Below are 24,911 nucleotides of genomic sequence, written 5' to 3' on the forward strand. Positions count from 1 at the left end.
TAGATATACTGCAAATATAGGAATACTAAGAGAAACAGGAATCAAGCATAGATGAATTTCTGCTATGGCTTGTATTGCTGCCTGACTACACAAGCAATCTATACGTGGTATAGTTTTAGCAGGAAATAATATAACCTCAGGACAAACATAAGACAAACATCTTCACAGGTATCGAGACATACATAAAATCTCGGTTTCATGGGACCAGCACACTCTGGCACACAGCATATTAAAAAAAAAAAAAAAAAAAAAAAAAAAAAGCAACCCAGCACAGAATTTCATAAAAGCATGCAGATTTTTAGGTGTACTAAATGCAGCAAAAAGTGTCAACAGTTACCCCTCCTCCAAGCAAACATTTAAAACCAGCAAATAAAATTAAAACAGAAAGACACCAACCTTAAATTAAATGTAATCACAAATTAATGAGAAAATTTTCATATTATTCCGATGCTGTCCGATTGTGGAGAGAAAAATGAGATGGAAAAACAAAGTTTTCATGACGCATGCTAAATGAACCATCTGTAAAGCCACATTTTTTCCAGCCTGTTCTGTTGTCAGCTCTCCAGGATTGTATTGTGCAATTCTCCTCCCCTCTTCCCCAAACACTTCTACTGCTGATGCAGACGCTGGCGGCTGCTACAGCATAATGCAGTTTTCAGTAACTATGGCAGCAATAGCTCTGTGGTGAGGCTGCAACAAAATCTTAAGGCTCAGACAGAAACTCAAGTGAAAATAACCACTGTTGCTAAAAGCTGGAATTTGCCAGTTTTCCCAAAGAAAACATCAGTCAAGTTAGCATCCCCATTCTTCGGTCTTCCTAGTGTTCAAGCCCCATTTTTCTTTCACAGATTATTTTTTCCAGGGGAAGAAGAGTTAATAATAAAGCAGAAAAAAAAGATGTTGGCAAGGCATTTTTACACCCTTGCAAATCCCAGCACTGAGAGCAATCACAAGACAAGGTTACAAGCCTATCCACTGATACACATCCACCCCCACTTCACCCTCCCCCTCCACCCATGTCCACTCCAGGGCCCTTCTCACAGGGCCTCACAGCATCACACAGCAGCAGGCACCACGCAGCTGCACAGGATCATACATCCGCTCCTGCCTAGTACAGAGGCCCAAACCTCTCCCTTCTCCTCCCTAAAGCAAAGGGAAGAGCGATGAAGGAGATACAAAGACCTTGTATTATCATCTTTTTCAGCCTCCTGAAGCAATGCCACTTGCACGATTCAAAGCAAAAGTGGGGGGACACAACCAAAATCAGTCAAAACAGCCAGCAGAGTCAGAAACCTTTAGAAATAAGGGACCTCTGGAAATGTATACAGAGAGTAATGCCCTTCAGAGAAATTACCATCAGAAGTATCATTTGGATTTCTGATTAGCTGGTTTACTCACAGGAAAAGCACATCTGAGCTTTTTTTTTTTTTTTTTTTTTGGGGGGGGGGGGCAGGTGTTCAGTCTTTCTATGCAAACCCTCATTATTTTATTTGCCTAAGCTCCCAAAACAACAGTAAGGCAACAACTTACTTTAGGCAACCCTTTAAATACACCTCTTTTTAGCAAGGAGTCACAAACGCAAGATGTAGCCACACACTGCAGTAAAGGTCACCACTGCCTTGCTAAATTCCAGTTCAGCTGGAACTACGATCTATTACAGATTTTCCTCTTACAATTCTAGTCATATATAGAATCAGTTAGTTCCCCTGCTAACGCACTATATGTGATTCTGCTGTAAGTTGTAGAGTTGCTGTAATTGCCACACTGCATTTCTTTGTGAAATAAAATTTTGAGGTATCTTTAAAAGAGATACAAAAGATATCTTTAACTTGCATTTGTAAAGCACTTTGAAATTCTCAAATGAAAGCTGTTAGGAAGAACTCAGTATTATTTTTATAAATATTAGTTAAACGCATTAACTATACCACATTAGAATAGTAATTGCGTTGTGTTCTCCAGCATCAGATGCCATATCTATGGGCTCTGTTTCCCTTCCAGTTCAGTAGAATTTCACACATACTTATAAGATACTTCTTTTCTCAGTTTAATAATGTTGGTATTTTTAAGGAAAGAGAGCTTAAACATGTTCCAAGCAGCTAAAATTAATTATTTTATTATAATTAATAATTATAATTATATAATTATAATTAAAGCAGCTAAATTTAATTATTAGAGTCCAGTGTTGTATCACTGGACTCTAATGGAACTAAGAGAACAATATCACGTTTATATTTATATGCAGTATGGTATAAAGGCAATGGCAGGAGCAAGAACTTAATTATCTACTTATTTGTGGTGGTGCTATCATATGAAAACTGACACCAGTCACAAGCCTTTTGCATGTTTGCTGGCTGACAACAAACGTCAGAAGTTTGAAGTGCTGGGGCTCTTCTGGGTAGGGTGTATAAGCGAGCAGCCAAGTGAGAGTACAATGGATCACCAATGGAAACCCCTTTTCAAGGAAAGTTTCATGCCTAAAGTTTTAATATTTAGGTGCAATGGTAGAAATTTGTTTTTCCTCTCATTTGTCAAAACATTTAAACATACAATTAGAGGCTGAACCAGTAATTCAACCCATGAAAAGCAGATGAGAAAAGTTAGTCATCATACTGACAGCACGGGAGATAAGACTATAAGTAATCTTTACCATGATATATATGTTTATATGTTATGAAATAAAAAATCCAGAAGAAAGCAAAGTACCGTCAGTTCTTGATTAAAAAGTACTTAAACCCATGGATGACCAACAATTTCTGAATGATTTTTGTGAGCAGCTGCTGTGCTTCTTTGCGTGAATGAACCATGTTCAGTGCTAGGGCTTCTTTTTTGGACACTTCCATAAAGCTGTTTTCTTCTCACCAGAAGAGAACATAATTTGTCCAAGGAATTTTCAGTGTACTAGAGTATTCATAGTGCCTACTACTGACATAAAATTTAACATATTTTAGGCTTCTTACATATTGTAAATTGGTGGCATCTTCAGCATAAACCCCACTCTAGTCAGATTACACATGCGAAAAAGGTGCCATTTGCACAAGACTGAGTATGAGGAATGAACATGGTTGCCTGTAACTCAGCTGCATGTACAGATTCTTGTTTCAATATCATAAAATCAAATTAAAGCTTGAAGCCTAGTTTACATCTCTTCTGGAGGAAATCAGTGTAGCACACAAGACAGACAAAGCTAGAGGGGCCAAAAAGTTCAGCATGCCTTAGACATATTCTTACCTTAGTTCAGAAGAATATTTGTTTTCTTTACAGTTTCTACATTTTTGACTGTAAAAATAAAAACAGCAAATCATAAAGATGTTCAAAAAGAAGGCAAAAATAGATTCCACTGAAGTCTATTATACACAGAGGGGTTAGTGTATTTTTCAGTAGAGGGAGACTCCAAGATGCAGACTGTTAGCATCTGGGAGAACATCAAGAAATATGAGTTCTTGTGAGATCTATCAAGTGAGAGGGGGAAGAAAGAGGGACAGACATGAACACACAGAGACACCCGGACACAGTTTGTCCTGTTCTTATATTTTCCTCTAAGCATCTCTTTCTGACAGACAAGATCCTGCACTAGGTGAACTTCCTGCTGATAAGCAAACAAGCACTCCCTGTCATTCACTTAGTCCTGTATTGCTGTTTGCAAAGTACCTCAGACACACCTTGTAGTACTTGACAATGACTTTTCTTCATAAAAGCTGGACATTTGAGAGACCAATATGTCTTGTTTTATTCTCATATTATAGATCTTAGGATAGATGTCTCAATCATAACTCCCTCCATGAGCAAAACTACTTGTCTGGACAGAAACACAGCCTTACTGGTTACTGTAAAGGAAGGCTGAGTGGATCAATTCAGTTTACCTTTGCCCAAATCTATTCAAGAGGAAAAAAAGACCACCGGATTAAGTAGGGTGAAAGATAACTAATATTAGGCATAGTTATTAGCTTATTCCTGTAAGATGATGGACATTCATAAAAATCATGGAAACGCAATAGCATAATGCTTTTCATTTTCACTGAAGTAGCCACTTAAAACACCCTAGGTAAGTATAAGGGTAATATTAAGTAATGCTGTATGTATAGTCCTATCCAAGTGATTAAAAGAAATGATCAACACAAACAAATCTGCTATCTAAACATGGGCTGAAAACAATGAATCAGAAATGTTTTGCAGTTTTGTCAGGTTAAAAAGGGGAATACCAAGTGCAATTCTGTGCTAAACTGTTCACAATGCTTTGGAATTTCAGCATGTTTTCTAGGACAATCAAACAAATTTCTGTGACAAAAGCTCCACCTCTGATGTTTATACTCATGTAAAGAACAACTTAGTATCTACTTTTGACAATCATGACACAAATCCTTGTTTTAAAATTCTTTACATTTTTTACAAAGAAAATAAAAGCAGTGATGTTCAAAATGTACCTCATTAAAGAAATAAAATGAAATACCATTTTGTATAGAAAGGTATCACTGCAGCAAATGAAAGGCAAATGAGGATTAGATACATTAAAGAGAACACAGAGAAACACACTATCCAAGGTAGAAAGCAAGCCCCTTGACTAGATGTATGAAGAGATTTTCAAAACAGAGATAACATTTTATACTCCTAAAAACAAGATGAAAACCAAAACATCCTCTAGAAAGAGATAAAAGTTTCCCAGTATGTTACCACACCAAAAACAATCTAGCAAGAAGCAGAACTATCAACAGATATGAATGAGAAGATGGTTGTTTCTTGCCTTTAACAGATCAATTGAATGTACCATGCTGAAAGAACCCATTTACATTTAAATCTGTGATGTTCTTCTTCCAGTGTTATGAAATTATATGTTATATGATATCTTAATTCATTTTTCTGATACACATTAATCACTGTCTTAATCACACCAATCCTTTCCCTTTCAGAAAGGCTCTGCCATGAAAAGCGTACACTAGACACTGTGAGTATGAGTAGCTCTTCAACATTTCAGAAGCATTCTATGCCTTATTTACTGCTCAGTTTTAAAAAAGGAGAGAATCACAACGGCTTTCCGAGATGAAGGGCTCAATGACAGCTTGAAATGAAGGGAACTTCTGAACAAACCAGCCTTCTGATTTCCACAACAAATTAGCAGGGATACTGAATTGGTAATAATTACCTTGCCTAAATCGTATCTAGAGAAATCCATTCTATGCACTGAGGTAAGAATATTGTAAAAATTACAGATTAGCTTATAAATCAAAACGGCTATAATGCAGATGTGCAAGTGAACTGAATTAAGGCTGTCGGACAGTCTCATCTGAGGCGTTTTCTTGATTGTGCGTCAATATTCATTGTGCATCAGTAAATAATTTTTCAGGTTTGTTGTCTGGATATTGTAACAACTGTATTAGTCAGTTGGCCAACATTTTCTTGTACACTTCTATCTGATCACTTGAAAACGTGATGGGACCTAATCTATATACAAGTTAGTTTTGTCTGAACCAAGCCCTGGTTTCAGACATCATCCCAGATGAAAATTTGTTTGTTAGTTTTAAACTTACTTGTCAAGAGATGGAAAGATGTAGTGAGGAGAATGGGTGCAACTTCCATCCAGGTTGAGCCAGTCCAATGCTCCACAACTCAGAATGCGTCGGGTTTCATTAACCTACAAAGCACACAATGTAAGAACAGGAAGAAAAAGTATCACAGCAACCCAGGAACTTCCAAGTTATTAAAATACCACCGTTGCTAACTACTGTGTGCCATTCTGCATAATACCTCCATGTGAATTTATAATCTCACTTACACTTGTGCTTAGCAGTTTTGCAAAGCATTAAAGGCTAAGTATTTGTTACTGCGTACACCTCTTCTTGTAGCTCTGTTTTAATGTGCTGCATGTTTCATTAATCAAGAAATTAAGAATGAAAACAAATGGAAGTTAAGCCCCTTATCTCAACTACAGAGGTGAGTACAAAAGGACAATGGAGCAGAAAGTATAAAATGTTACTATATGAAAATCCATTTTAAAAGGTAGATTCTTGCCAATATCAGTCGGTAATATGATTAAGTCCTAAAGCAGAAAATATATGTTCTTTAAATTAGGTTTTTTAGTTATATATGCCAGTCATTTTAAGAATTACCCGATTTTTTGGAAACATTATTGAACTAGCTGACCAAATAATATCTTGCAGTAGTTAGTTCCTGGGATTAACATACCAAGAAATATTTTATCTAATTCTGATGTATGTAACAATTACATGTTTTAAGAGTCAACAATACTGAAGCAATTAATCCTATAAATTTTCCATTTCTTCTAGTAGACTTCATTCAGGACAGTGAAATTACAGAGAAAGAAGGTAATTCGAAAAATTATTAAATGTGGAAAGATTCTTAACTGGTGTTTTTACTGCAGCATTCTGCCTTTCTGTTTCAATTCTACTACAGTCATGACTAGAAATAGGAAGCACTAAATTATTTAAGAGATCTGCATCATCTTTAGCTAAGCACATCTGAAAGAAGCGCTAGTGTCCTCCTACAAAAGGTTTAGTGTCATTACAGACCATTAGATGGAGGAAACGAAGCAAGTAAATACGAAGATGAGAAGAAATATTACCTATATCGGACTTGCCTTTAAGAGGGAGAATAATTAGGAAAATCAATGGAGAGAAAATGGAGAGAAAAATACAGTTTTAGAACTTACCGATCTTCTTTGTCTTAAGATAGCAGCTTCTGCTGGGTGATTGAATCTAAACTTGTGAGACTTGCCAAGGACAACAAGCGCCCCTGTGAAAAAAAATTAGAAACCTACAGACATAATTCATCAAAGTTGGTCCCTAGAACATTAGCAGTTTCTTAACTCCAGAATACAGACTTCTGTATATACAAACTACTACAGAATAGTACATTTAAAAAAAAATAATATTGTTTTGACCAACAGCTTTCTGACTATCACAGAACAGGGAACTATTTTTAAAATTTGCCACTATGGAACAGCAGAGTTATCATTCTATAATGACAGCAAACTAATCTTGGAGATCTCTGCAAACTCAACATAAAAGTAAATTCCCTGTTCATATTAAAGATGACTTCATGTGAAATACACAACCAATTCACTGCTGGAAACTTGGTTTTACATTGTCCTTTTAAGATTCCAGAACACTGCAAGTTCTCAGAAAGTTGATTGTTTTTATTTTAAACAACTGTAAAGTATCAAAGCCTGACCCATTTCATCTGAGCTCATTCACCATAGCCTATGACTCAGTGACTAGTACCCTCCACCTAAACACTCTGTGAAAAAGTTGAAGGTCATTTCAACCACATTACATAATAACCAAATAAACCCACCAGTGGTCAGCTGACTTAGAGCCAGTCTCCACTACTTTTCACAACAGTGCCTCTGACTACAGCTCTTCCCTTTTCAGAAGGTCACAGACTACTGCTGCCCAAAGGGGTCTTAATATTGTCATCTGTGTCTTCATTTTACTTTCTGTGAGTTACTTCCTTTTTTTGTCCCAGTCTGGAAGCTCTAGCCATGGACCAGACCTTGTGGTGCTAGGCAGCAGTAGGAGACTCAGAGATCCGTTTCTTGGATCTGCATGAATTCCATAAATCTTTGTCGCTAAACTCCAGATATAAGTTGATTATAATGCAGCATTCACAGAAAAAGCAAGGTTTACCTTGTGACAGACGACATGACCCAGTGACTTCACATCCATTCACAGTGCAGTGTGCACCCTGAACCGGTCGCAGGGTCACAATCCCACAGTTGTTATCTATGATACAATGATCCCTTTCAATCCACCGTCCCTGCAAAACTACAATATATAGATTTGTATTATCTCACCTGTTGAAGCGGTTGGGTTTGCAATATTTTCTTCAGAATGAAGTGTCACGTGCTGTTTGACATTATGCTGCACACTTCATACCTCAGAGATCTATGTCATGTGCAGAACAAGGAGATTAAATCATCATCTTTGATTGCTAGCCAAGTACCCCATCACAGAAAAAACTTACTTGAAAATAGTGACATTGCTCTTTTAAAGTACTCCTGGTTTTGGAAAACTGTACAATACTTTCTGATTTGTGAGCTGATGTGCAAGTTCTTCTGTTGTCCTGAATTTTCTTATTGATATTATAGTATTTATTGTTTATATTTTACTAACCTACTGGCTGAAAATAATCAAACTTAAGTAAGCTTAGCAGAACTAACCAGAACTGAGATTTTACAAAGTTTCCAAGTTCAGTACAAAGTTTCAGCTGTCTATCATAATTCGTAGCTCTTGAGATTGACTATTGAAATTAAGAGCAGAAATAAATAAAAAATATTTTGGATCATTTGGATTTTGTATCTAAAATACTCTGCCCAAGCAGAGTTGAAAAGCATTTTAAATGTCTCATGATCACTTGCACCACTAGAACATACCGAGATTTGGATGTTGGACAAAGATATTTTTAAACTCTAGTGTAGCATCTCACAAGTAGGAAGAAAATTCTGAAGAGATCTCAATTAGGTCAAGACCATTGACTTTTTGACTTCTTAAAGAAAAACAAAAAATAACCAAAAGATTTTAACCAACTTAATTATTCTCTTCTACTTAACCTCTTCTATAAAGAAAGCTGACAAACAGAAACATTACCCAGCTATTACACACGACAAATGCAAACCTCTTGATTTGACCTGACCATATCATAAAACAATGTGTAGTATCATTCTCTTACCAATGTCTTGGTCTTGGTCTGAATCACTTCTTCCAATTTTGGTTGTTCCTTCCTAAAAGAAGAAAAGAACCAAGTTAAAAGTTGGTTACTGAAAGGAACCATACATAATAATTAAAAAAGCTTTGGTACAGCATGTTAGCAAATACCTGAAATAAATCACCTCTGAATGACTGAATTGTTTTAGAGCAAACTATCTACTAATTCATAATACTACAGTCTGCTGTTCCTCATAGCGATGCAATTACTTCTTATTGTGCAGCTATGTCAGCTCCTCTTATTACAACTTCAGTAGATGAAGTCACCTTCAGTGAATGATTTTTGAACTGTGCTTGAGACACATATTTTGAATATGAATACATGTTATGATGCTTTGCAATTTTACAGTAAGACTTGATGTTTGTGGAAATGAGATCATTCTTTTTATAGATATCCATGCAGGAAGAAAGAAACTGCAAAATGATTATTCAGTTAACTAGGCTTTTCAGATATAAAAGTAACAGAATTCCTATTTTGGGAGGAACTTTGTCAGAGATTATGAAATCTTCAAACAAACTACTAAAGGAGAACTTTCTTCCCAAGTGAAAATGATATTTATTAAAAGTCTTCTTGGTGGTTATGGAATATGGGCAAGTTCCCAAACATGAAGATTTAATAACTTCAAAGAAAAGAACTGCCTGTGAACGAAAGTTTCTAGAACAAGCAGACTCAAACTGTATTACGAGTCAGTGATGGGAGACAGTTTTCTTATGGCATAGTGCAAATATCAACAAAACAGAGTCATTTCATCAATACTGTGAGAAAAAAACTATCAAAAAAAGCAATAAATTTACCACTGTCTAGTATGTTCCATTACCGGTTCTATATTTTCCCTTAGGAAAACAAAGAGAGATAATTTCCCAGCTCTGATTATTGATTATTGTAAACTGATTAGTGAATGCAATCTAAAACAACTTTAGCGGCAACTCTGTCAGTCATACTACAATTAGTTATGGTCATTAAACTACTTGATTTTTGTCTTCTATTTAGAATGAATTGAATATGCTTTCTGGTCCAAGTATATTACAACCTAGATTTAAAGATGAAGCAAGAAGTAGTGATCAGAAGCCTGAAGACTGGGAAAAAAGAAGCTGTGTGTTACTGTAAAAGAATGCAATTATAGGTAATTATGGGTAAATCACAGTGGGTTTGTGCACTGGAGGGAAAGGGAGTGATTATAATTCAGTTCCTCACAGAGCTCAGCTGTTTGAACCAACAAACAGACCCCGCTGCTACAAGCCCTGCTGAAACTCCCTTGCTGGAGAGGCTGAAATATGAACTGTGTCCAGTGCCCCTGCTTTGGAATAATTATCAGCCTACATGTCAGCTTAATGTTCAGTGCACTCAAACACGAAATATCCACCTGACTTGGACACAACTTGTAGAAAACTTAGGATCCATACAGCCTTTGACTCACCTCACACAATCAAGTGAGTCAGCAACATGTATTTTATACAGAGAAGCAAACCAACACCTAAGACTTATTTACCAATTATCTTCTTAACTAAGCAAAGAAATAGTTATTGCCATTCCAAAATAAACTTTTTTCCAGTGTGCCGAAACAACCCTCTGGTAATACAATTCAACTCAGAAAAGTATATTACAGCAGTATTGGCTCATGAAATTCACAACAGTATCCCAGTTAGTGGAGTAATTCTGGGTGAGTTTAACTACAACTAAAAATTACAGCTGAGAGCAAGGGTACAGAAACAATACAACTCAAGTTAGCAAACTAACTCAAGAAGAAAACAAAACAAAAATAACCATAACCCAGTCCCATGACAGTTTAATTTTTTCAAATGCTATTACTGAGCTAATAATTTAAATATTTATTCTCTTTCCTAATTCAATATTGAGTATTCTACCTGAAAAAGCAAAAGACAGATGATTCATATGAAATTATTGCACTTCACCTTAACGTATCGAGGTACATCTTGGTATCTGTTGAAGTGCTTTTATATTGTAAACTTCTTCTGGCAGTGTTTCCTGACTAAGGGTAGAATTCCCAAAGTGCATTATATAACCATGAAGAGTAAGATTGCTTTCCCCCTTCAGTTTTGGGAGTACTACAACTTTCAAAAAAGTTTGTGAAGCACATCTGTTTCTAAAACAACATAAGAAAATCCCGTATTTTTAAGCTATGCAAAAAAGTCAGATAAATTACAGGGAAAATGTGTTTTTTGTTAATGAAAGCCAGAAAAAAAGAACAGAACCTAAGAAAGAAAGGTCCTTTAAGCATAGACACAGCACTGATCAGTGCAATTAATACTATGGAAAATGAACAGATTAAAAGAGTAACACAATGTTTATTCTATATGATCTGAAAACTGCTGCCATGACCTCTTTCTAGAAGTACAATATAAAGTGCTGTTACATGTTGAAGCCCTAATACGTAAGGAACCACTGTTTTACCTTCTTGCTGTTCAGATGAAGGTAATAGACACCAGAGTCTAAAAGATGCAAAGCACAAAGAAAAGAAAAGGCAGCATCTAGGAGCAAAGAAAGAGGGGACAATGATGTTAGTGTGACAGAGAGACAACAGTGACTTCAGGAGGTGACCTTCAAACTAGGCTTCTCCATAAAAATAAGTATCATTAAATTACTTTAGATCTTGTCAAAATTAGTATGTGAAAATACCTGACATTTCCAATATGGCACGTAATGGAAAAACACTTAAGTAGTAGCAATTACTTTCAATAAATATTTAATGTTAATGTAAGATTGAGTAGTTAAAGCTGCATGTTGATCAGCAATGGACATTATTACTTAGTCCCTAATTATTACCTGGTACAATTTCTTTGTGCAGGCATGAGAAAAATTAGTCAGGTTTCTCTTTCAACATGATAAAAAACAGCATCGTTTCTGCTTCAAACATTTGTTGTGACTTTTAATGGGAAAAAAAATTCCTGTGTCCCTAAACTATATCAAGTACCACAAAACCTAAATTCAGATTAAGTTACAGCACATTTTTTGCTAATGAGTACACCTCTGTGGAGATGCCCATCCATCATTCCCTTTATGTTAAACAGCACCAATATTTCAGTAATGTCCATTCATTTATACAACATTAAGAAGTTAAAGTCCAACTTAGCACTGAATTATTAAAAATAAAATCTCCTAAAACTATTTGACATAGCCATGCACGTGATAAGCTGCAATGTGGAGTAATACACAATGTTAGCTAAGTTTCTCGGTGAAACCTTGCCTTAAATGAACAGCTACACAGCAAAACAACATGTATGAGGCCAGGATTTCCACCTGATCCTGGAAAATAACCACTCAAGTGGGATCACAAGTAATTAGCATTCAAGCTACACACCTAGAATTCACAAGGAAGGCCTGGTAGGGTTATAAGAGCAACATATACGAGTCATTGCCAAAGTGAACTTGTGCTTGTTAAAGCTCACTTTTATCTTTGATCTACACATACACAAGTATTCCAGTCTCAAGTATACAAGTACCTAGTAAAATCTGGACCAGTACCTCTGGTATACTTAAACACCACCCTGTATGTTTACACATACATGCACGCATGTGTGCGTGCACACACACACACCATCCTCATGTTTTGTGGACAAACTACTAATGCCCAGTTTGAGAATTTTGCTTGGCTTATGATACATTATTAATGCACACGCATTCATAAAAGGTCAACTTAGTATTCCATATACAAAGTCTTCTCCTCCTCCATTTTCATGTACACTTTTCTGCTTTTTTTCCCTGTTATGTGCGTCTTGTGGGCTGTGGCCTTTACTTTTTAATAACTGTTGTTGTGATGCCACCTTAATCACTCTATATTTCCAAAGAAACAAGTGTTTTCAAATTCAAGGGAAAAATAAGACAAGTGACAATATCTCACCCTGAGATGATACAGCACCACACCTGTGCTGAGGATATCATCATCCATGACCATTAGATGAGGTAAACTAGAATCTATTGTTACTCCAGCTTTTTCTTTGTTGATGTCCACACTATATTCTTCCATAATGGCTTTTCTGTCTGTCCACTTACTTGTCCAGTCTTTGGTCAATTGCTCAATCTTAAAGAATAGAAGAAAAAACTTTGACTTACTAAGCAGGTTAATTTTTCCCACACAAATTTCTTCAGAAAGAACAGCATTTTTTTCCAGTTACTGGATGCAAAAGTCTTTCACCAGCTGCAGTGCAAGTGTATTTCTAATTGCAGTACATTTCTGTGGCAACAAAAAAAACAGGTAAATCTGCACTTCCACCTCATGAAGCACGTTTAATTTATTGAAGACTCATTCCCAGAATATCAGAAAGATATATAATCATGCTAACTAGTTATTTTACCTGTCTTTAAGCAAAACTTAAAATTAAGATCTCCAAAACCTTTCCAGGTCACTAGTGATCAAATCTTAGTAATTTAGTGGCTGCACAATAGTTTCCTTTGAATAAATTGATGGAGTTTAATCTTGGAAGAGACAGGCTCTGGGTAAGGAATTAGTGATATATTGAGACAGCTTTCAAACATGGAGTAGATTGTGCAGACTTAGTAGTATGCAATGGACAGTATCCTGCTAAGGACACGAGACTTTCATCACAAACTGGTAGAGAGAACCCAACATGCATTAAGAATAGCAGTTTTGTGCATATTCAGAGCAAACAAGAAAAGATCAGGTCAAAAACATTTTCACTGTTGTTTCAGAATATAACAATGCTATCCCCCCTGGCCCAGTGAAACAGGAGAGAGTTACAGCATCAAATACATCATACACACCTTCATTTCATTCTGAAGAACCAGCTCGGTCAGATTTCCATCTCTCTCATCGCTCCAAGCAGGACTGGAATTTCTCTGTACAAACAACAGCCAGCAAGATCTACATGTTAGTTTCCTTATTCACAACTGGCAGGCATGTTCTTTCAAACTCCAGGATTTCAAGGAGATGAAGTAAGGAGAAGGGAAGACAAAATACACAGACATTTGTTGCTGCCTTCTAGCATCTAGCCTACACCTCTTAACTATTGCATGCAAGTTTTTGTGAAGAACTGGTGAAAGGGCATTAACAGAGAGATATTTCTGTGTAAATAAATCCTGGACTGTAGTTCCAGTCTCTCCCAGCAAAACATGCCCTTCACGCCATGGAGAGCAAAGATGCTATTATTATTCCAAAGGAGAAAAAACAGAAGGTATCAGCTGTATTGTGAGAGCTTAGAGATGTTCACAACATCTTTTGGGAGACAGAGTGTGCAGGCATGGTGAAACCTGCAAAATACTGTTGAGGTCTACCAGTTCATTTTTTGGGGAAAGAGGATTGTAACAAGTCTGGCTGGGAAATTACATCAATGGTGAACATTTTTTACAGTCTTGGTGCTTCCATATCCCTACAAATAAAATATTTCTATTTCACAGTACTCCTGGACAACAAAACCATCTGACTCTACAAAAGACAAGCAAGGAAATCCTTTCTAATCATTACATGACTGCTTATACTTCAGGATTATCAATAAAATGCCAGAAAAAGAGAAATGACAGAAATGCAGTTAGCCTTATAATCATCGTGAAATCACTCAGAGAACATTTTAATTTCCCTCCAGTTACAATAAACATGGAAAGATAAACAGGTAAGATGAAAGTAAGCTATTGTAGCTACCTAAAGCACCATTAGAGCTCCAGCTGGGAAGTATTCCTACGTACCAGTTCAAAGCTCATCAGCATAGTTTTCAACCTATCAATTTCTTCTCGCAGATCTCTGATCAGTTTTACATTTGCATCCTGAAACATTGAGACACAGATGTTGGAAAAATTACTCTTCAAAACCTTCTAGCTAAAGAAATAAAGGCAGAGCTGTTCCGAGAGTCAGGAGAAGAGAACAGGCACACTCACAGCAGCACTCCTTGCTCCACTATTCCAGAACCCCAGGATGTACTGCCTAGGGGCAGGTGGTTCCCATCTTCCATAGGTTCTCTTTTCACATAAAATTTGTTCCATCTCTTTTCTGAATACAGACCTACCATAGCATTTTTTCCCATCATGACAATAGCTGGATACATCACTACTTTTATGGATTTACCTTCAAAATAGCCCCATCAGGTCAGAAAAATGCTGTTATTTCTGTCACGCAGAGGAGAAAATCAGGCTAGAGACTAAGTCAGAATGTCATCAACCATGGTATTAAAAGCCTTTGCCCCATTACACAAAGCATTTCCTGCCTAATTGTGAGGTGGCATTTATCTCACTTTCAGAGTAAGCATCTGCACCGGCAGTGTCTGGAGACCAGCTTTTTGCAGACAGTTCAGGGAAACTCTTGAGCAGAGTCAACTTTCTCTGGGCATCCAGTGACACATTGGCTCAGGCCAATTTGCAGTGAGGGGAAGGCGGCAGCTAGAGGAAGGGATGGAGTTAAGGGTCTAGTACTGGCTGTGCAAGAGAGCAATGGGCACACAAGCTGGGAGGCTGAGAGGCTGTATGTGAGAGTCTAACCCAGGACGACTGTATTTACTTGCATGCCACAGAGTTAAGAACTGCTGCTGCCAAAACCAAACACACTATTGCTGCCACTAGTGATGTCTAAAAACTAGTTTTAGTCACTGGTAACAAGGATGCAAATTAGATTTGGGAAACCTTGGTTAGAAGGATTTCCTTCTGCACAAGATTTAAGAGTATCTTTAGGAAAGCAAATAAATGAAGTACATTTCTAAGATTCTATCCTTTTGTCTATGGATAAAATCTTGATACACCCAGGTCAAATCACAGAAGAACCCTACTAAAGTTATAAAGTCAACTGCTCAATGATTAGGAAATGCTGGAATCAAGACATTTTGAAACCTAAATTCAGTCTCCTTTAACAGACACACTGTGATTCAGTCCTTAAGTTATGGGATCACTGTAAGACAGCAGCCTCATGCAGAATGCCAGGTGAAGAATGCTCAGTTAAAGCAGTAATTCAAGAGTTTTATATGTCTAGCCTGTCTGATTAAAGATCTTGATTATTATGTGCTATTTTAGTTTTGCTGTGAAGACAGAGAGAACTATGCATTTCCCATGGATTTTTTTTATGCCTGTTCTCATCACTATAGTGTATAAAACCTCCACAATTGCTAATCAATCTGTTTTAACAGCATGTCTTCAGGAGAGCTTATGTTTTTCCCATTTGATAAATGTAGACTTGGGGTAAGGGTGGAAAATGAGGAACAAGCACACACTGAAATTTTGCTAGCACTGACAAAGAATGCTGTAGCTAGGGCAGTGACAGAATCCAGTCCTCCAAGGCAGCATCAGACTCCCCCCTTAATACCCTGCCACCTTCTAACTTGTGCAGCCTGTGAAGGACCCCTGCACAATCAAACAGATGAATCTGCCATAAGGATCAGAGTTCATACCTGGAACAGGCCTATTTTGTGCAATGAATGAACCTGGGGTTCTGTGGCAAAATTTGTTTCCGTGTATTTAAAGGACTCATCATTTTGTGTACTGAAAAGAAGACAAATTGAGGCTATACAGACTACCTCAGGCCTGGCATATTAACTTCTGAATTCCTTGTGACATTTACAGAGTTCATTTAACATGTCAAAAGAAAGGACCACAATGGTTATGTGCTTATAGTAACAGGTTGAATAGTAACAAATGATCCTAATAGATCTGTAACTCTGCTAATATTTAGGATAAAAATAGGGTAAATATTCATATCATAACAATTCAAAGAGAAGGAGGACTGAAGCTCAATGAACAAAGATGAAGAATGTAAAATAGGTGTGAAATTCGAAATGGTTTAAACTACAAGGGATCAAAGAATTTTTTTCTGTAATATCCAGGGTCCTATTCAGCTCTCATTAATGTGGGAAAAAGAGGGATGAATTTTATTCAGAGAGCAGATACTTTGAATAAACCTTAAATAATAGACACAACAAACCAGAACAAGAATGAAAAGCAGAAGTCAAGGTTTCACCTCATTCACTCTGGGCTTGTTAATAATATTTTTGGCGTTTGAAGCATATCTCAGGGTACTCATGGTCTCGTTGTAGCTGGAGCTGGCAGGAGAGATAGCTACAGACGGAAAACAAACAGAAAAAGAAACACTATTTTAAAAAGTATCAGCTTAACCCACCACTTTTCAAAAAGGTGGATTTTTTCAGTCTTGCTTCTATAAAAAACAAAACTAAAACCATCTTTAGGGATATTTCATCAAGCTTACAGATAATGTCTTCTCAAGATAGTGTTTATAACCGAATAAATCACTTTAAATCAAAGCTATGACCTTGGAAATACTCTTAAGCTTAACTTCATGCACAATCAGCATGCCTCTTCGTTTCCTTGAGTATTCTATGAAGCATTTATGAAAATCTTTACAAGGACAGATTCTAAGTGATCTAGCTATATTCTCACTGTAGTAGAGATATATGTTAAGGAAGTAATGTAGTGCAAAATGTTAACAATGAATAGAAACCAAACTCACTGGCAATCATAATGGTCTTGGAGTTGCCCCCCAGACTGTCCTTCAGAAGCCAGGTAAGTATGGAGTCACGATACGGGATATAAGCTGGTCGCCTGCTCCCATTGACACTGCCTGTGGAAGGACTGTCCGCATGACTGCTCTCCCCTTCGCTTGTTATGGTGTTTATGCTCTGGCAGCTGCTGAACATCTGTGAATTTTGTGCTGAAGGAGAAACACCACAGAGTTCAGGAAAGGGGTTATCTTCTTCTGTCACGACTATTTAATTTTCTTAGATGGCATTACAGTTTATGAAGATGCCACACAGCTGTTTTGTTCAGTGTTTTGTTGTAAATATAGATAAATATTAAGACAGCACCTGATGAGTGAATCCTATGCTTTTATCACTACCCTTCAATATAAAGAACTATTGTGCTTACCTAAAGTGGAGATGACAATTCCAAGTGTAACTAATGACTTGTTAATATTGGCACCTTCGGTAATTCGATCTTTACAGTAACTTGGATCAGCCCTTTCACTGTAGCACACAAGCAAGGAAAAGACAATGCAAACCAAACAACAATACTTAATTATTAAAACACAATCAATACGAAAAAAATGATGTATTTTACTGACATACAAGAAAACAGAAATTGCGATCTTTGAAATTAAAAAAAAAAAAGAATATGCTTTGAATACTTTACATTGCTCTCTGGTTCAGAAAATCCAAACAACCATGAGCAAAGGCCATTGGCACAACCTACTGTTAAAGGCCCATCAAAACATAAATCCCAGCCTGAACTGGGCAACCCAATCATAATTGTTCTGAACCAAAAAAACAACAACACAAATTTCTCAACTCTGCAAGAGTATGCTGGCTCAGCGCAGAAGTCTGTATATTTCCTCAATACTATTTTCTCTGCCCAGACATGTATGGAGATTTACATTCTTGAGAAATAAAAATCTCCTGTTCTCCAGCTGCTCTACAGCTCTTCAGCACAACTTCCATCTTTCTGTTCTCTAGTCATGTTCAGCATAACATGTCATAACCACATGTTCCTCACTGAAACATACAGCTAAGATCAGAGACTTGGGAACTTTTGGAACACAAACAACGTAAGCAATGAGTTATGACTATTTTCTCCCACCCATACTAGGAAGCAATGAGGAATACTTTCTTTTTCTCTCTCACTTTACAATCTCAGATTTGGTAATTACACCAATAGCTACTGGAAAAGCCACTTAATAAGAACACAGAGTTGAATGGAATTACCTTAAATGTATGCAACAGCACAATACTGGATCTGAGGACCCAGGAATTCCCTTCCTTAATGAAATGCAAGACCCAATACAGAAGAACATATGACAGAGACAATATTAGCTCAATATTCCTTGTTACTGTATACAAAAATCAGTCTTATTGTTAGTTTAATGAGGTTTTAAAATAATAAATTTCAGCTTTTAAGGCACTACTACCAGCGTCTTCAAAGAAAATTACCTTTTTGCCCCTCAGTATATTATTACCTGCCTGCAAGGTCCACTAAGTTGATCTTGCTTGCAATTTCAGAGGGGAGATTGTTCTCCAATATAGCCTGAAGAGAAAAATATACATAAGGAAGATTATTCCTTTTAACTAATTAATCAAATTAATTTCTTTTGTTTGAAAATCTTTTATTTGAAACTGAACTGTGCACATGACTGTCCCACTGTCTTCCTTTGTGGCCTTGACTCACTGACTATGTCCAAACCATTAACTCAACAGCTCTCTCAACCAACAGAGAAACAATCCTCTTATGCCCATTTCCTCTTGGAAAAAAAACAACTTTACTGCCTAGTGACTGTGAAAGGCTTTCTTGTAGATCTTGCTGAGTTATTTTCCACTAATGTATTCCAAAGGTCTTTTGTGAAACTACTGAAAAATATCCCAAAACGTTCTGCGATTACAGGATGTTAGAAGTGTGAGATAGAAAAGGTCTATTGGATCAATGAATGACTTCCCTGCCAGGGAAGGATATAATTCCTCTGGAAAAAGAGTGCATTGTCTCTGGGAGAGTACTAGATGCCAAGTGCTAAAGAGATGAGCACATCTGAAAAGCTGGACAGATACAAAATTTTGGTAAGCACTGCTTATACTTCAATTAAGGATCCTAAACAAGTGTGACAAAACATAACTTCAAACATATTCACACACAATTTTCACAGCATCCTAGAAGGAGTATTGCATTTCAAAGGGCTGATTAAAACTTTAAGCATTTCTTTTTACACTGAGACTTTGGCATCGCCTCTGACTATAAGCTTGCATAAAGGAACAAGAATACTTCAGTAAACACTCAACACATCAGGCAATGTAGGAAGTGTAACACAGCTGCAGTGTGATCCAAAGGAAATAAGTAACAGCTTCCATTGAGGTTATTACAAACAGCACAAAACAGTGACAAGTAAAGAATGCACAACACACTGAACAGTTCTTTTTGAGCATGAAGAGAAAAGGAAGTTGAATTATTTCATCTAACCTGAGTGTAGTGGATGGTGAAGATAGCATGGGATCTGCTGCTGGCATTGTGAATATGTGTAGCTGCTGTGATTCTAGAAAGAAAAGCAAACCACCCAATTACAAAGGCTTATTTACCTCTATTCAGGGAAAACAAAAACAACAAATAAAGAAGATAAATGAAGGAATGTGAAACTTGGAGAATATGGTAGGTTGTATCCTTGGATCTGATCACAGAACGTTTGGCAGAGGACCTGGAAGGGTGGAAACTGAGGGTCAGTTAGAAGTTTTTTTGTCCACCTGCAGCACTCTGAAGAAATATCTTAAAGCAGCCTTACAGCCCAGGTGTGAGGCGCTGCATAAGGGAACTAGAGCCAACAACAGTATCATACAGCTCAACCTCAACACCACGGAACGTACTGGTCCAGTACATTTTCTCCGTATTGTCCCCACTTTTATTTCTTGGTACTTCAAAGGGTCCAAAAAGCTTCATACACCACTTGTGGGGCTCCCTTCTGTCACAGAGCTGATACAGTAGTTTTACACTGTTAGAGGAGTCCAATTAGATTAGGCAGTCTACCCATACGAGTACCAAATGAATAATGTAATTCACTCTTGTAGCACTTGCTTGGCTTTACCACTGGCTCTAGCTCTCTGACCCACTGCACTCTGGCTAGCTGGTACCAGAGTATGAGGTACCATACATACATACAGAGGAGGAAGAAAAGGAGCAGCAGCACTCTTCCGCTGACTGTAACAGAAACTTTTGGAAACTCTGCTTTCTTTGTCATCGTTTTGATTAGACAAACCTAAAGAAAGCAGGGTGGCAGAAGCCAGGTCACAGGTCTTTTGCTTTGTCGTTCTTGTAGCTTGCCTTGAATATCAGCTATATGCACAGCTTTTAACATCAGTTTTGCCCAGCTTACCCTCCACAACAGCACATAATTTTAGTAGTGCCGACAAGGACTGCAGAACCACATTTTTGTTACAAGCTCAGCTGTCAGAGGACTGTAGAAACCAGTTGCACTAGAGAGCAGAAAGCTGCCGTTGTACGTACACTGCTGAGCACCTGCCACAGGAGGCCAAAGCCAGGACTCTCCTCCCTATTGCTCTCTGCTTCCTACACCTCCAGAGCCACGTGATCGGGCACTGCCAAAAGCTACAGACAGCCTAGTGCGTCAGTTATAAGTGAGCCTAAGGCAAGGAAGCAGGACAATGTGAACTAGTCTCCAGATGTTGGAGGAGGAAGACAAACAATTAGGTAAAGGGCAGAAGACAAAAAACTGTTCTACAGCAGGCACAGAACGTAACAGAACAGCACTGAAGTTTATAAAGCAAGAGAAAAATAGAAAAAGCCCCAGGATTTGGAGGAGAAAGTGTTAGTACTCACTTCCCACCTCTGACAATACACAGGGTAACTGGAGAGCAAGTTCACATCTCAACTATTCACAACCTATGCGAGCATTTTATGGGAGAATGGATGTGTTAGTTTTTCATCACCGTATGTGGTATACATTTTAATGCTTTTACCTACTCTAATAATATTTTCTAGATTCATCAATTGTTTTGCTTTACACAGCACAAGGGGCTATGCTTTTGGAAATTTTGAGATTTGTATTTCCTGCATTTTAAAAATTTTATTCTTAAGCATTTGAGACTGAGTCTTTCAAAGTGTCAAGAGAAAAAAAATAGCATTAAGAGTTACAACAAAAATAATGATTGCATGTTGAAAATCATATTTGTTTGTTTTATAACAGCTAGGTGCAGCCAGAGCGGGGCTGATAAACCCAACTGGTAGAAAAAAATGCCTTCAGTAAACTCTGCTTATTTTTGGCACAGGAACTGCCTGCCCACCCACCCATGAAAGGCACCACCCATGTTCAATGGAAGCTTCCCCCCCGTCCTTCCTATATAGTCAGACCTCGAGCTGTCACTCCCCACCTGCTCTTCTCCTGTCTCCTATATGGGGCAACTGCAACCTGTCCACCACCTTCTTTATCCATAAGATCTTGATGTTCATGTTTCATCATGTTCCATTTGCCAGACTGCAGATGTTTTAAGTTACTTGTTTGCATTTATAATGTGCTAATAAATACTCTGCAGCATATTTCAGAAAAATAAAGACTAAGGTAAACAGGAGTTTCCTGTATATTCCAAGTAAGCTTTTGAAAAGTTACTCAGAAAAGGAAGTTGCTTGGTTTCATAGAAGTGATAAAGTTTGAAACTTCAGCATCACAAAAACTTACACACAAAATACTGATTCTGTTTTCTCTGCATCTTCTATTTCTTTAGCAATAAAACAACTGTAGGATTGCACTAGTAGACAAACAGGAATTTTGTGTTATTCTGAAAAAGTATCTTCCTACCACAGAGTTGCTTCTATTGATTGCTACAAGCAGAAGCAGCAAACTTAATCCTGCTGTATATTCTATGTGGTTTTGTAATAATGCAGCTTAGTTTTTGTTTACTTCCCAGCATCACTGATATTCTAAAATCTTGACCTTTCTTATGATAAGACTTAACATCAATTTTGGAACTGTGATTTGTATTTGGAGGATCCTTTCAAATATAACTCATTTACATCACTGTAATGGCAGTTGTATCGATATCCAATGCTCCCTGTTGAAAAAGTAAAAAAGTGTCTTGACTAATTGGAGCTGAAATCATTGGCTTCACTGGTGTGTCAATTCCTACAGTTCTTGCATAGCAAACATGCACAATTTGGTCTAAGAACTTAGAAAAATACTTACAAAAATTAAAACAAATAACGATAAAACAAGTACATTTAGAAATTAAATAAAAATACTCTCTTTCCAACAGTTTTAAATCACTAAGTTACACTAACAAAACGAGTTGAAAGCTATACAGTCTAAAGTGTCATGAAAAAGCGGAAGAGAAAAAGAGAAGTCTATTTACAGCAAAACATTTTCCTGGCATGCATTTTTTATCCCAGGCAGATGGTTGAATCTTGTGGGTAAGTCAGCATGGGATCAGTTTTGAAGAAACAACTTCATGAGTGCTTGTAGCTTTTACTGTGGATAATACAAGGATACATAACATCTTATTTGTATAAGACAAATACAAATATGACACTTATATGACAGGTGTACATCATCCTGTCACCACAAAGCATTGGCAACACAGTCAGCAAAATAAACATCAATGAAATTAACACATGGTGAAAGAAGTGTTAAATAAGGTTGGAACTGGTTTTTTTTTTATACAATACCTTTTAGCTATTCCTTCTTCTAGAAGTTCTACAACTTGCTTGTAGTCTGTAACTAAATGTTGAGTCAATCCTGCCAAAGATTTAAAAAGACTTAACTGCATATTTTTCTCAGGAAGTTTCAGTCAGTTTACCCAACAATTTACCCAACACCAGGAGCATAAGGATGTTCTGCTGGGATGCCAGTCTATTCTCTAAGTAGTCTCTTAACTGGAGTAACTATTTTACCTTTAAAAAAAAAAAATTAAAAAATTGCAGTCCATCCTTCAGATGCAGTGATATCAGTATAAAAAATGCCTTGTACCTTCAAAGTACAGACCTTTTTCCTATCTGTCTGCAGAATAATGGTATTTAAAAAACCAATATAGTTGAAACTCCATAAGGAATTTTCAGCTATGTCACTGATACTAATTGGACACAGATCCTGTAAAGCAGCTTTTTGCCACTGCCTCTGGGTAACGGCTCTGCTCACACAACTAACAGAATTAGCAACTGTGAATATTTACCATCTACTTCACCAGTCTTCAGCCTGCAACACATAGGAGTCTTCACTCTTTTCTCCCCATAGGATAACCAAATAATGACATGAAACATCTGGACCTTTCATATCTTCTACTTTCAGGCGTTTTGATTAATTTTTATTTTATTTTTAAGGGGGAAAAAAACCCACTGAAAACAAATGAAAGCAGCACTGCATTCGGAGCCTGCGGTGTGGGAGTGGTGGCTATAACTCACAGGGCCCCAGCGGAGGGCAGTGTGCTGCTGTGCTGTAGCGGCACTGCCAACCCCCTGCAAAAATGCAAATATCCGACAGACGCACAAAATTAACCTCAACAGACTTGTATTTCACATAAATCCAATTTCATATACCTTGTTTGCATTTCACGGTGATGATTAGTTATCATTTGTACTGCAGTGACTCCTACAAAACACCTGAGTTGTGAAGCAAGCCTTTGTCATACAATATGGAGTAAAACACTCCTCTGTTGAATGTTTTATCCCAGCTGGAATCCAGGACATCCGCTGCCCCCCAACACTGATTTAGGTCTGGTTTGTTTTATTGCAGACCACAAACGTGTGGATGAAGGCAGAATACTGAAAAATGTGGTTTATTTGGATCAAATAATTTATGTACTGCTAGAATGTGTCAAGATGAATATAAAATTCAACAAGACTGAATGAAATAAGTACTTCTGACGTTGTTAGAGTCTATCCTTACATGATAATAGCTTTTTAAACTTTAAATGAAAGCACGATCTAAGCCAAAGATGGGAATTTCTTTTAGTCCTTTAACAACTGATACACATAAAGAAAAAAACCCCAGATTTTTGGATCACCCACACTTTAAAGAAAAGAAACCCTAACTGTAGCATGCATGCATGCATGCACACCCACACACACAAGAAGTATAGTATGATTTTCTAACAAAAGCATTTCTTCTGCTCTCTAGTGTCCCTTTACAATACATTAATTCCAGAAGTCATCACATTTTCCATTTGAGAAAGAGGCCCATTATTTTTCCAACAGCACTGGGATCTTCAAAGCTCAGAACATTGAAACTATCTTATATTGTTTTCCCAGACACTTTTTCAGGGTCTTATTTAACTGAATAAAAATCCAGTTACAAAATGGAGGCATGGAAGAAATTCTTACCTACCTACATTTCCATAAGTACTGGAAACGTGAATCTAGCAGAGTTCAAAACTTTTAGTTTTTCAACAAGGTAAATGAAATATTGTAAATTATGTTTGAAAACAATTGACAAAGTGTTCTGTTGGCTGCTAGAGAAAGAAAGTTCAAGTTCCAACGAAAGATCAAAAACACTTGCTTGTCTAGAAATCTGCCTTGGAGTTAAGAAAGGATCTCCCCCAGAAAAGTGTCTCAGAGTAACAAAATAGATTGCATCATTTCCTGATTTAAGAGAGGCTGATTCCTTAACAGTGCGACCATCTGTGAGGGAGAAGTTTGAAATGATTCCAACCCAAAGCACTGAAACACTTTCAGCATTTTAAAGGCTACAATCTCACAGCCTTTACGTGGAAAAATGATGGGCTGGAAACTATTCAAAATACTTGGTGTTCAGAGCT

At 37.2% G+C, this 24,911-nt stretch overlaps 1 protein-coding gene across 4 annotated transcripts in view; it reads right to left on the minus strand.

The window, feature by feature from the left end:
• Positions 1-24,911, minus strand: part of STARD9 (StAR related lipid transfer domain containing 9) — a 116,168-nt gene that overhangs the window by 32,264 nt on the left and 58,993 nt on the right. For all 4 annotated transcript variants that reach the window (XR_013929791.1, XM_080397658.1, XM_080397659.1 and 1 more), the window contains 14 exons: positions 22,828-22,897; positions 19,621-19,693; positions 18,632-18,699; positions 17,548-17,645; positions 17,132-17,332; positions 16,625-16,722; positions 14,374-14,451; positions 13,456-13,530; positions 12,575-12,754; positions 8,680-8,731; positions 7,638-7,775; positions 6,662-6,744; positions 5,523-5,626; positions 3,229-3,276 (listed from right to left, as the gene is read on the minus strand). Coding sequence is in view for 3 of the 4 variants with exons in the window: in XM_080397658.1 (XP_080253784.1) it covers positions 3,229-3,276; positions 5,523-5,626; positions 6,662-6,744; positions 7,638-7,775; positions 8,680-8,731; positions 12,575-12,754; positions 13,456-13,530; positions 14,374-14,451; positions 16,625-16,722; positions 17,132-17,332; positions 17,548-17,645; positions 18,632-18,699; positions 19,621-19,693; positions 22,828-22,897 (1,366 nt within the window). In the remaining variant the exon portion in view is untranslated. The remainder of the gene's footprint in view (positions 1-3,228; positions 3,277-5,522; positions 5,627-6,661; positions 6,745-7,637; positions 7,776-8,679; positions 8,732-12,574; positions 12,755-13,455; positions 13,531-14,373; positions 14,452-16,624; positions 16,723-17,131; positions 17,333-17,547; positions 17,646-18,631; positions 18,700-19,620; positions 19,694-22,827; positions 22,898-24,911) is intronic.

This window comes from Falco punctatus (genome assembly GCF_963210335.1).
Source record: "Falco punctatus genome assembly, chromosome: 7".
Taxonomy (NCBI): domain Eukaryota; kingdom Metazoa; phylum Chordata; class Aves; order Falconiformes; family Falconidae; genus Falco; species Falco punctatus.